Here is a 13629-nt window from a genome sequence, read left to right as displayed (position 1 = left end):
AGAAGGAATGGAACAGTGGTTATGTGTCTGTAGTTGTTGGTGTTCGTGGGGTCTTGTGTAGGTTTTTTTAGGAGGGGGCGCACCCAGGCCTCTTTGAGGCTGTCTGGGACTATGCCTGGCCTGAATGATGCGTTGATAAAAGCTGTGAGGAGAAGTGCGAGCTGCTCAGCACAATCTTTGATGATTTTTGGGGGGCATACATCACCCTTGCATAGTGAGGGTTTGAGATGTTTTAGGATGTTAATGACCTCAGTTTTGGAAATTTCGGTGAAAGTGAATTTGGGTATGTTGCTGGCTTTGACACTAGGTTTCATAGGTGTGTGTGTGCTTTGCTTGGGTAAGGAGTCGTAGTGGTGGGATATCTTTTTTTGGAGGAGGTTTATTTTTTCTAGCATGGCTGTTTGTATGCCTGTGCACTAAGCCTCCTCCTTGATGATCTCGTCTCGGCATGTAGGAGGTACGGTTAGTTCTTTAAAGATACTGAATAGCTCTTTAGATTGAGAGTTAGCCGCGGTGATGCGTTGGTTGTAGGCTTTGGATTTAGCTAGGAAGATGGCATCTTTGTATTTTTTGGCTACGGTTTTGAATATATCTTTTGTGTTGTTGCAGGGATTACGTTGCCAGTTCTTAAGCGCTTGGCGCTTGTCTGTGCGCTTTGATTGGAGATCCTCTGAGAACCAGGAGTTGGAGTGGAAGGATTTTTTCTCTTTTTTGTTTTGTAGGGGGGCGGCAGTGTTGACCGCCATTGTGATGGAATCTTTAAATATTTCAGCGAGTGTATTAAGGTCTGATGAGAAAGGGGGCTTTAGACAAGGCACATTGAGTAATGCGCTGATGTTGGCTGATGTGAGTTTTTTGGCACTTCTAGCTAAAGTAGCCGCAGCTTTGGTGTAGCTATGACTACTGCAAAAATCATGTTAAAAGTATACTTTCCACGGTTCATTTTGCCAAGAGTTATCTGGTCGGACAAGGGTCCACATTTTGTCGCCGCTGTAATTCTACAGATTTGTACAGCATTACGAATTGACAAACGGTTCCATTCGGCCAGACATGCTTAAAGCCCTGGACTAGTGGAAAGACACAACGGTATCATCAAGACCAAGCTGCTAAGACGTGTGCCGGCACCAAACTAAAATGGCCGGACGCCTTTCCGATCGTGTTGTTATCTATGCGTACAACCCCTCAAACTAAGACTGGGCTCTCTCCATTTGAGGTGGTAATGGGAAGACCTGCCAATATTTGGAACCTTCCTAAATGTAACTCGTTAAGAAATGTCGAAAATGTACTACTTTCGGATTATTGTAGCCAGTTGACTAAAAACCTGTATTTGATTTATCACCAGGTACGAGAAGCTTTACCTGTGCGATACGAGGGCCAGGGCCACGGCATACGGCCTGGGAGTTGGGTGCTCATCAAATCGTTTGAGCGCACCTCCTGCCTCGCGCCTCACTGGCGTGGCCCATTCCAAGTCCTGTTGGTCACCCAGACAGAGGTGCGGGTCGCTGGGCGAAAGAACTGGATCCACGCGTCCCACATCAAGAAACTTCTTCACCCTGTGCCACACATTACAGAAGAAACAGAACCCCTCGCTGACACTGCAACCAAGGATCCCAAAGCAGCAAGCAGCACAGAGTGTGTCGGAGAATCTCTCTGAGCCCGGGAGGCTTGGGGAAGCTGCCATTTTGTCTCTGCATTCTCCACAAATTTTGCACCCGGGAACTGCTGTTTTGAATTCAGCCCCTTCACTTGCCTCCGACTCGTTGCTTCCAGCAGGAAGTGATGACATATTGTTTTCGGATCAATCAGTACCAGGAAAAGTACGATATAATCTACGACCACAAAGATAGACTTACGGCACGGTTTTGCTATGCATCTGATAGACTTACGGCACGGTTTTGCTGTGCATCTGATAGATTTACGGCACGGTTCGGCTGTGCATTCGGAGAAGGAAAAGAGTCATCGAGGGCTTGCTTTTTGCCCAAATTTGAGAAAGGGGATTCTGTTGGCTAGGGTTGTGGAAGGACTATGAAGTCGCTCGACCGGGAGGTCGCCAGCATCAAACTTTGGAGTGTCCGTTCGAAGACTACGATGCCCACCACCGCTACCGCTCGTATGGTACTTGTGAATAAGGGGGTGACCAACCGGGACAATGGACAAAATGCCTGAGCCCCGAAAATGTATTGCTGTATTTTTATAATGATATTTGGGTTTTTAATAGTCGCTGCCTTAGGATTGTGGTACCTTGAGGAAACTCACTCTTTAGAACTTTTGTTGCCTACTGAAAGTGCACCCATTTTTCCTACTCCCTTTGTACATTTACATACTTTATCCCCTCGGGATTCCTAGCACAGACAAAGGTACCACAATAACACTTTACTGCTTACCATGAATGCTACACATGCCATTTTTAATAAATCTAACTGTTGGGTCTGCTCACATTTACCGCAACACGGGGATAAGGGGCTAGGTTGGTATATTTATCCTTTACCGTTGAAAACTGCTTGCTATGCTTCTCTTAGAGCACTGTTTTTTGGCCGATGGAATGATAGCATCTCAGGGAACTTTGATGAAACCAGTTTGAATAGTTTTGAGAAACGTGTTTTGACTCCCCTGGGATGCTCGCTTTTTGCATATAGGAGTAAAAAGAATGTTGCTTCTATTAGGCCTTCTGATAAACTGTCCCGTCCTTTCCAATCTTTGATTTCCTTTAAAATGGCTCCAATAGGGAATAAGGATGCCATGCCTCCTTTCTAGGTTGTGCCAACGTTGCAAATTTGACTGGGGAGAACAGACCTTTGTATGTAGGCGAACCTGTCTACTTTGTCTGCGGTAATGTAGCATTCCCATGGTTGCCTAGGGATTGGCAGGGAACCTGTTATTTAGGGATCCTGTTACCTGGGGTGTTTATAGCTAGTACAAAAGAAGTTTCAAAGGCTTGTCCAAGGCGGGATGAGAATGGTGACACCCCAGCACAAATCTTGGGAGATATAGCTAAATCAGTTGTGCCATTTTGGGGGCAAATAGCGAATTCAGAAGATATCAGAAAATTAGCGAGAGTACTGGAGAGAACCATCAACCAGACCACGGACATACTCTATAATATGACGTTAGAACAAAAGGCGATAAGATTAGTAGCAATTCAAAACCGAATGGCATTAGATGTCATTTTAGCTGAGCGTGGTGGAGTGTGCAAATTAGTGTGGTCCGCTTGCTGTGTTTTCGCACCAGATTCCTCCCCAACTATCTTCAAGGCAATACAGAATCTGCATGTCCTTAGTTCCGAAGTGCATGTTCCCGAGGGAAACTGGAATCTAAGCGATTGGTTCTGGGACTTCTTGCGATCTTGGGGTTGGAAGGTACTTTCGGTCTTATTAATTATTTGGGGAATCCTGTTGTTTCTTTGTTGCTGTATTCAGTGTCTACCTGGTATGTGTTCGATGCTAGGGGGATGTTGCGCACAAGCGATAGGTTCGATAGGACATAAAGTGTATGCCCCAGATAAGACTTCCAAAGAATATGTGTTGAAGGACATTTTAGCAAATGACCTAATGGCAATAGATATTTCGGATAGTGATTCAGGGTGCATGGACGATGATGCATGGAGTTATTTGCAAGGAGATCCAAAGTAGTTTTTAGCACTTGGCATAGGCCAAAAGGAGGGTTTGTCGAAAGAGAAAGTATATTGTGCCTCCTATTTAATAAATATATTAATATTGGCCTACGCCAAGCTGCTCGAAAGTCGCTTGCGAAAGAAATCCGTGTTGCAAGTGCCTGACCTTAAATCCATGTAAGCTGTCATTTTAGGTCAAGCCGCCATTTTAGGATTCGTTGTGTAAAAGTCACCCTGTGAGTTAAAATGGTGGACGATGTCATTCCAGAATACAACATGGCCGTCTTGACCTCTGCACATAGATAATGTGTAACTTGCGTGCAGGCCACTTGTTGAGGTCGTGAACTGAGATCTTGTCCTTCGTTGACCTATGTGTAGAAGGATTACTCGTGCAATGAAACTAATCCACGAGCACATGTTGAGACAATGTATTCAAATACTGAACGAAGAACATCTGTTTAACTACATTGTATTAATGTTTAAGAGGACATCTCTACCATCCTATCGTACAACCTAAAACAATCATCACAAGTCATCCTGCTAGGGGATCTTAACCTAGGCTTCAACGACCAAAATGACCCACAGGCAACTAGAGTAGCCAACCTACTCTCTGAACTAGGCTTCTCACAAAAAGTACTTCACCCTACCCACAACAAGGGTAGAATACTCGATTGGGTGGCAGACCACAACTGCAATGCCTCCATCCTATCGATCTCCCCACTAATTTGGACAGTCCACTGCCTTATAACATTTGCTCTAGATACAATCAGACCTACGACCTCCCCAGTCCAGCCAGCACCACCCATCCCAACCAGAAACAAGAAAAACATCACCCCGGACAACCTACTCCCGCTCATCCTCCCCACACTCAACTCACTACCAGACAATCTGGACCCTGAAACACTAGTGAACATGTACAACAAAGTCATGTCCTCTGCCTTGGACACTGTTGCACCACTCAAAGTGAGACGCAGCAAACCTAAAGCCCATCTCAACTCCTGGTACACCCCCCACCTAAAAACTCTTCGCTCCAAAAAAAGACAAAGCGAGGTCGCATGGAAATCACAACCATCTGAAGAAAATAAAAGCACCCTGAGAGATATATCCAACTTCTACAAACAGGAAATACTAGCGGCCAAACGGGAAACATACAACACTAGAATAGTCTAAGCTAACTCTAGCATGAAAGAACTCTTCATCATCCTAAAGGAAATAGAATCCCCCATCCCAGTGCCTGACAACTGTGTCAAAGATAAAACTTGGTGCACCAACATTCAACAAGCCCTAGCCAACAAAGTAACTACTCTCCAATCAAAAATTGCCACGAAAAAATCCTCGCTCAGTCTCGACACTTAGCCCAAAACAGCTATCACCCCTCCCAAAAATAACACCAACTACCCTCGCTTTAAGTTCTCTAAAGTATCGACTATTGAGACAGAAAAAATCATACTGTCACTCAAACCTTCCAATTGCCAGGGGCATCAATGTCCACCTCAACTGATAAAGGACGCAGCCAGAGATCTGGCTCCCTTTATCTCAAAACTTATTAACGCCTCTTTCTCTACAGGGACCATACCGAGCAACCTAAAAGAATCTTGGGTACTCCCATTGCTTAAAAACAGACACTAGACCCTGCCATACCCACCTACTACCGCCCAATCACCACCGTACCATTCTTCTTAAAAATCATAGATAAAGTGGCGTACTCACAAATACAGAAACACCTTGAAAACAACAATTTACTAGGAGTACGACAGTCTGGCTTCCGTCCCCAACATGGAACCGAAACTGCCCTCTTAGACCTAAAATCGCAAATTGATGAGCTAAGGGATCAAGGCAAACTAGCCTTACTCCTCCTCCTGGATTTATCAGCCGCATTTCAGCTTGTTGACCACAAGGTCCTTTGCAGACACCTAGATTTAGCCGCGCACTTCTCAGAAGAAGCCACAAATTGGATCCAATCCTTCCTCAATAACAGGACAATGAGAGTCTTCTCCACCACTGCGGCAGCAGACTCCATCCCCATCACATGTGGAGTGCCCCAGGGATCCTGTGTTTCCCCTACACTCTACAACATCTTCACTAAGCCCCTTTTCGATAATCTGGACCTTCTTGGCATCACCTACACTAATTATGCAGATGATACCCAGATTCTCCTACCACTTACCGGTGATTACGACAAGGATTTGGCCTTGGTGAACAGAGTGTATCTCATCATCCAGGCATGGATGGCCACACACGGTCTATGCCTGAATGATGACAAAACTGAAATCATCATCCTGGGTACACCCTCCACCCTCAAAAAACTGGGCCCCAACTACTCCTCCTTTAATATCGACAACAACCAAATCACAACCGCCCACGCAGTTAAAACCCTGGGTTTCTACCTGGATTCCACCCTTTCTTTCAACAAGCAGGTCAATGCGATGGCTTCAGCAACCGCCTACACCTGCAAATTGATAAGAGCAGACAAACCCTTCCTATCAAACGATAGCTGCATCACACTTGCGAGAGCGCTCTTGCTATCAAAACTGGACTACTGCAACTCACTCTACATTGGGGCTAACAAGGAAGTCATTAAAAGAATCCAAATTCTGCAGAACAACGCGCTCAGAGCAGCACTTCGCATTCCTAGGAGAGCCCACATCACTGCACTCAGACGAGCTAACAACTGGCTCTTCACGCAGGAAAAAATCCAACTAAAGGTTGCCTCTTTGGTCCACAAATGCCTTAACAACGCCGCACCGCAGTACCTATCTGCCAGATTCACCAAACTAAAACCAACAAGACTTACTAGATATGCTAACTCCAATATCCTATCCATACCTAGAGTCAAACTGACTAAAGTCGGTGGCTGCAGCTTTCAGGTTAAGGCAGCTCAACTCTGGAACGCCCTACCATCCACCTTAAAGTCTGACCAACCCTACCCCACCTTCAGACACAACCTTATAACGTGGATCAAAAACGCAGACACACCTTAGATCTTCTACTGCCTGGACCTACCCAAGCCTAGGAACTCCTGTTTAGGACTGTAAATACATGCTTCTACATTCTTTACATGCTGTATATTTTTGTATATTTTTGCGTATATTTCTGTATATTTTGCATATATTCCTGTATTTTTTGTTGTATATTATTCTTGCTGCTCTATTTGACCATGTAATCCTGTAACAAAGCTTTGAGCTGTCTTATAAAATGCGCCCGGTTACCCTTGGGTCTGGTGCGCAATATAAATAATAAAAACAAACAAACAAGAAGGCCTGTATGGAAAATCTTAGAATACACATTTATTGCATAGGCTTGTTAATCCATGTATTAAAGGCAAACCAGTTATATGCGGTTGTTTGAGACTTGGCACGAACCCTAGATCGGTGATGTATTAAATGGAATATTAACCCGAAGTGGGGCTGGACATCGCGCCCACCAAGTGTATAAAAAGTGAATGCATTCTAATGTACAACGTCTCTCACTGAACACACTGAACCACGCGATAGCTATCTGATTTTGCTCTGTTTTTGTAACTGGATTCAGTATAAAATAAAGTACTTTGTATGTTCCTTTGTAAACCGTGTTCGGTGTATTTCCTTTTGGGGTACTCAGCCTCGATATTTTGATTCTGTTTTCACAATGTGATTCTATTGCTCTTTTTTCTTAAGTACGCAATTTTAATTCTTGTATTTTAGTATCTTATGTAGTGTTCTGTGTTTTAAAAATCGTGTACTTATTGATTGTGATTACATTATGGTTGTGTCGAAATGTATAAATGCATAAAAGCAGAAAAATTTGAAAACATAATTTACAACTAAACCAAATAAACTAAATAAAAAAAAACATTTCTTTAAAAGGAAGTTAGTGAACAAGGCAAAAGGAACAGAACAATAGAAAGGAACACTGAAATATGGCAAGACAAAGAAAGATGGAAAGAAAGAAGGAAAGTGGGAAGGGAAGAAAGTGAGATCTTGTTATACAGGTACACTTTGTAAGTGTGATAAATAAATAAATCGAAAATTAAGGAAAAAAGGAAAAAGGAAAAATAAAGGAAATACAGAGGGAAGGAAAACCAAAGAAAGAAATGAGCAAAGAAAGAGGGAGTTGGGAAGAAATGGAAGAGGACGTGCATGCCCTCATCCTGGGATAGGCCTGTGGCGCAACCTCGATGCCCCCTCTGCCACCCCATGACTCCATGATGAGCTGACTCGAGGCTGGCGTTCATGTAGAGTGGAGCTTGAGGAATGTTTATACTTTAGCAGCAACAACTCCAGGACTGCTCTCTTTCGGACATACCATGGTTGAATATTGGAACGTAATTTGAACTGGATATTTGCGGCACCTGACATACATGGTCGAACATGGGAATGCGGGGCGTAAGTAAACAAGAGTACTTCCTGAAAGTAATGGAAACAAATGTCAGGATGATTTTTGGGGACACTCCATAGGGACCTTAGGTGGTTACCCAGGTCCTCATGTTAAGGGGTCCCCCTGAGCGCTTCCCCCAACAACTGGGGGCTGGCTCCTTTTGAGCATCACCAGAACTGATACAACATGTTTCAGTGCACAAGGACAGTCCACCAGTAGAACACTGTAGAGCCAGCAGTGATTAAGCAGGCAATGTGTAACACTCTACGAGCAACCAATCGTAAAAATAGATTTTGTTTAACAAATTAGCAAATAAAATAACACTGAGGCAAGTATTTACTTGTTGTCATGTGACATGGAGATTCCATTGGCAAAGTGAAATCCAGCTGCTACTTCTTTCACTTCCTTTGGACTGTAATGAACCACGTTCCCCCATCCTAATCCCAGGAGAGACTCCAGCGCTCGGCCGATGTCATTGAGACAATAATGATCGTTGGTGGCATAAAAACTGTCCAGTCCTACCGCCACAACATCATTCACACTAGAACAGGAGAAAATAAAAAAGATAAAAAATAAATACTTATCCAGACAGTCGACATCTTGCAAACATTTTACTTTAAGATTATAACAATGCATTTGGTTGAGCATGTCAGTTTCTGAATTTTACTGCATTAATCGAAATGAAAGGATGGGATCATTCTAGCTAAAACTATTTGTTTATCTGTACCGCGCGTATACACAAGTGACATGCTTCAAAGCGCTTCAAGGTGGGAAGAGAGCAAGGGAAAAATAGTAGTCATTCTTAGGCCTTGAAGTTTCCAAATGATCTAAAAAAAAAGTAAACAGCGTATTAGTTCTGACAGTATTTCACCTACTGCAAGTGCATGAAGGTAACAGGTGCAGCCAGATTAGGGAGAGGAGACAACGGGGGACAAGACAGAATTTACCAGGCCTAGTAAATTCAGGTCATGCAAGTGTACAGACAGAGGTGCAAGGGAGGGGGAAGGGGAAACAAGTGCATCCAGTCCAGCAGGGCCCTGGGTTAAGGGCAGAGATGTTACCTCTCTCATGGAACATATGCTGAAGTGCAGTTGGAGTTACCCCCTCTCATGGAATGAATGCTGAAAGTGCAGTAGTGCTGGGCATAGTGCAGAGGCCCACAGGCAAGTGGAAAGACTGGCAGAGGATACTGGCACTTTTGAGGCTCTGGAGATGAGCCAGGCGGCCAGTCAGCAAAAACGAAGCAGCGGAGAGATGGAGGAGTGAAGCTGGAGAGAAAGAGGGAAGGTTAGCAAGGGAGAGGGAGAGGGAGAGAGAAAGAGGAAGAGAAAAGGAAGGTCTTGAGGAGTTTCCAGAACTTAAGGAGTTCCGGCTCAGGCAGAGAGAGGCAGGGAGGCTGTTCCAAAAAGGCGCCGACAGAGGATAAAGATCTACTCCCTAGTCTCTGCTTGGAAAATGGCTCACCCCTAGAGATGTGGAGGATGAGCAGAGGGCTCTAGAAGGGAGTATTTAGGAAGAGAGCCATTGTAGATAGTGTGGGCCCAGGCCCCAGAAAGCCTTGTTGACTATGCAGAGGGTCTTGAACCTGATCCTAGCAGCCACAGGGAGCCGTGAAGGGATTTCAATGCCCGAGAGATGCGGTCCCTGGGCTTGAGGCCAAGGATAAGTCTTGCAGTTCTGTTCTGGATGAGTTGTAGTGGGCGGAGAGTATAAGTAGGTAGATTGAGAAAGAGGCTGTTGCAGTAGTCCAGCTCAGAGAGAACCAGGGCTCTGGAGATGGTGAGACTTTGGGGGAAGGTGAGAAAAGGTAGAGTACCTCTGAGTACAATGAGTAACAGATGTTACGCCAGGTATTTATTGCACACAATTTGGCTTTTAGGTAGCTTTAGATGTTAACGTTGACCTTCATCTATATCTTAAGACTAAGTAATGGCAGGGCTGTTATTCAACTGACTAGTCACATTTTGGATCACCAAGCATAGCATTTGTGACAAATCTAGGGAATGGATCCCTTCTCCCCAAGGGGAGCCACCCCCCACTGAATCTATGGAGGTGGAAAAGTGGGACCTCACTGGGATTAACTCAATTTTTGGGCAAAATGACTCCCTGGGTATAACGAGAACCCCTATGAAATCTCGACTCTCCACCTATATGGGAGCCAGAGAAGTTGTAAATGTGATAAGGCCTTTTTGTTTTTCTGACACCACTGTTGAACCCTCCTCAGACTTCACATCTTAAAATCATAAGCACATTACCTCTCGTTATAGAGCTGAAGCAAGTGGAAAACACCAGGCAGTGAACTGAACAGCAGCCCTGAACACCCACACCAGAGACTCCTATAAGAACATCAAAGCCGTTAGTTGAATGAGGAGATTTCCTGATGCAAAATAATGGCGGGGGAAGAATCACTGGAGTGGACGCTGCTGCTGGCGTGCAGAACACTGGGAGCCTGTCGGCGAGACCATAGAGAGGACATGGTGGGCTTGGAGCCTGAGAAACTTCACTGAATCCTGGAACGTCAGGGGCGAAGGCTCTACAGCCCCCGTGCTGAGAGTCCGAAAAGGAGAGAGAGTGACGAGCACCTGGGAGGCCCGAGAAGGCCACCACAACTAGAGGCATCTAAACGGCAGGCAGAGATGAATGCCACCAATACCGGCATCACCAACCCTCCCTAGCAGAAGCACCATGAGTGACCAGGTATGCGGGCCATACAGGACAAAGGGAAGGAGGCAGTTGATTGCTGCTAAGGAGAAATCTAAACCCCAAGTCATTTACCAGCTAAGGAGCCTGGGAACAATCTGAGTCAGGACTGAAGAGTCCCGAGTGATATGGAAAAAGCTAAGAGTAGAAAAAGCCAAAAGAATCAGATTGCCAAGACATAGCAGGAAAAAGAGGCGCAAACCCTGGCAGAAAGTTACAAGGGAAGTCCAGTGGCTAGAGAACACATGAATAGCTTGCATCTGGGTGCAGGTATCCAGAAGGACACAAAAAGTGATAATTATACTGAAAACCAAGAGAAGAAGAATATTGAATTGAAACGTGTAACATCCACAAGGCCCTGGAGTGGGAAGGCTCAAGGGAGCGAGGTGGGCCTCAAGATACAGTATTGTTGAAGGGGATAAGTCAAGTACCCCAATGGATTCTAGCAGAGAAAGCTTTGGTGAATTGAATGATCATGGACTAAGGGACCTTATACTTTTTGATGACAGGAACTCAGAGAGACTTTGGTTTTGAACTTTCTAATTTCTTGTTTGTGGTAACCCAGGCCAGGACCGTGTCCTGGGATGAACATTTATTTTGAAGATTGTCTGAAGAAGAGGGGGGGTCACCTAGGAGGTGTTGACAAACCCTGGGGTTAAAGCCTGTTCCTTTGTTTTTTTTTTAATCTAGTGGTAGGGCCAGTTAGTTGGACAGGATATGTCAGAGGACTGATTTTTTGTTATTTTGACATCCTGACGAGCACCTTAGTTTTAGTTTCTTAGGAAGGGAATCCCATTTAGCAGTAGGGCAAGGGAAGAGTTTTCTTTTAATTTACATGAAAGTGGAGTAGAACCATGTCCCTTGTGCTTCATCAGGGTGATCTCTATATGCAACATAGAATACGTTCTTAATAAAATCTATCCTCTACCTAAGAGGACTGCTCATATTTGAACAAATTTCCAAACAGATCCCTTCCAGGCAATTCTTTTCATCAATTTCACTGCAGATTGAAAAATGAGTTGCAAAATGGTGACAAAAGCACCATTACTCTTCCCTTTTGCACTCTGCAGTGCAAAGTGAATAAACACTGCCTGCCATTTATGCATGGCAGGCAGTGTTTACAATGGATTGCGATGGCTCCTTTTCAGTGGTGTAAAAAGCAGGCAGATTCCATAGGAAACCATTTACACCAGCATGTAAATGTTATGCTGGTGTAAAACCAAGTGGTTGTTAAAGGCGGAGAGGCAAAGGATGGCAGAAACACAGCTGCCATTCAGCTGCCCACTGTGACCTCAAATACGTAAAAATGACCAGAGGCATGAATGGAGCTGTAAAAACAGGCATGACATCTTTTTGCTTGTCATTACCACCTTCATTTACTCTCCAGAAATTAGCCCCAAAGAGTAGCTGTTCGTATTCATCCCTGAAATAAGTCTAACCTGTGTGTCTGTGACCTGGTGTAGGCCAGAGATGTTATTAGGGGTTGTCTGAAATTTGAAGAATAAAACTGCGCTCATAGTCCTTTGGCTTAGAAAGAGGCTTGCGTATCATCTCCCACTACCCTAAAAAGATAAAAGAGTGAATCTCTGACACCTAAAGAAGATACTACAGACCCAGTCATGCCGACCATCTTAGCAGAAATTAGAGCTTTAAAGCCATTCATGGAGGATACTAATGCTAAGCTGCAACTATTAGACAACAAATGGTCTGCTTTTGAATCTCGTATGAATGAAGAGGAGAGATGTGTTAGTAATGCTGAATATGTTTCTAATAAAGTTACTAACTTAGAAATGCAAGTCGCCTCCCTACAACAACTAACTGAGAACCTTGAAAATCGGAATAGAAGAAATAACCTACGCATTGTGGGCCTTCCTGAGGGATTACAAAAAGAAGATCCTATTGCATTTCTTTATAACTTTTTTCCTCAAATTCTTAGCTTACCGCCCTCTGTGCAACTCCATAACCAGAGACCTCATCGAATTGGCCCCAACAATTCACCCTCCAGTTTGCGTAGTCTTTCCAGAACTATGATCTTAGCCCTTCTGGACTTCACGCATATTACCATCATCATGCAGAAGGTAAAACAATTTAAACAGCTAACATGGGAAGGGAACAAAGTTTTTATTACACAAATGTGTCCAAGACAGTGGTGGCAAGAAGAAGAGACCTTCTTTCTTTTCGACCTGCTCTGAGGCAACTTAATGCCAGATATGGCATTATCCACCAGGCTATTCTGAAAGTTACTTTAAATGGGCAAACCTCAACCTTTAAAAATACTACGGAATTAAGACAATGGGCCTCATTACATGGATGGCGGAGAACCATGGCGCTATAAGCCATGGTTCATGCCGGTAAAATACTGGCACCGCCTTGGCGGAAAGGGGAATTACTGCCCCATTCCAAGGTTGGCAGGGCGGTAATCCCCCCTTCCACCATTGCCCTTCCCCATTCCCATTTTTGGCCCATAGGGCTCAATGGGAATGGGGAAGGTGCTAAGTACGGTACTGCAAATTGCGGTACCGTAATTAGCCCTTTGCGGGTTGGTTTTTAACGCCTGCAAAAAGCAGATGTTAAATCCCCAACCCACAAAGGGACCTCGTAGTAAGGCGGTAAGGATTTACCGGTACCGGTATTTTACCGGTACCGGTAAATCCTTACCGCCACCCGTGTAATGAGGCCAAATATATCCAATTTCACAAATAGGTGGATATGGATACTTCTAATCCTATCACATGAATAAATTCTACATTTATGTGCGTTCTTCTTTTTTGAAACTCATCATCCTTCATCGGAGAGGGGCAAGGTTGGCTGTTCTTTTTTCTCTCATTCGGCTCTCCTACCCCCATTTTCTCATTTTTCCTCGACATGGATTGGTGTGGCTGGTTCCTGTTTTCCACTGTTCTTCAAATCTTTTTTGATTACAACAATTTATTACCAGTTTCCATGTCATGTGTGTTTCTCTT

The 13629-nt window shown here is 44.3% G+C and overlaps 1 protein-coding gene across 1 annotated transcript in view; it reads right to left on the bottom strand.

The window, feature by feature from the left end:
* Positions 1–13629, bottom strand: part of LOC138570024 (serum paraoxonase/arylesterase 2-like) — a 771286-nt gene that overhangs the window by 327860 nt on the left and 429797 nt on the right. Inside the window, exon 6 of the mRNA XM_069648557.1 lies at positions 8307–8507. Coding sequence (XP_069504658.1) covers positions 8307–8507 — 201 coding nt within the window. The remainder of the gene's footprint in view (positions 1–8306; positions 8508–13629) is intronic.

Source organism: Ambystoma mexicanum, chromosome 2q (assembly GCF_040938575.1).
Source record: "Ambystoma mexicanum isolate Mex_15411 chromosome 2q, UKY_AmexF1_1, whole genome shotgun sequence".
Lineage (NCBI taxonomy): Eukaryota > Metazoa > Chordata > Amphibia > Caudata > Ambystomatidae > Ambystoma > Ambystoma mexicanum.
The sequence above is the reverse complement of the archived record's forward strand: the minus strand, read 5'-3'. Positions and strand labels throughout refer to the sequence as shown.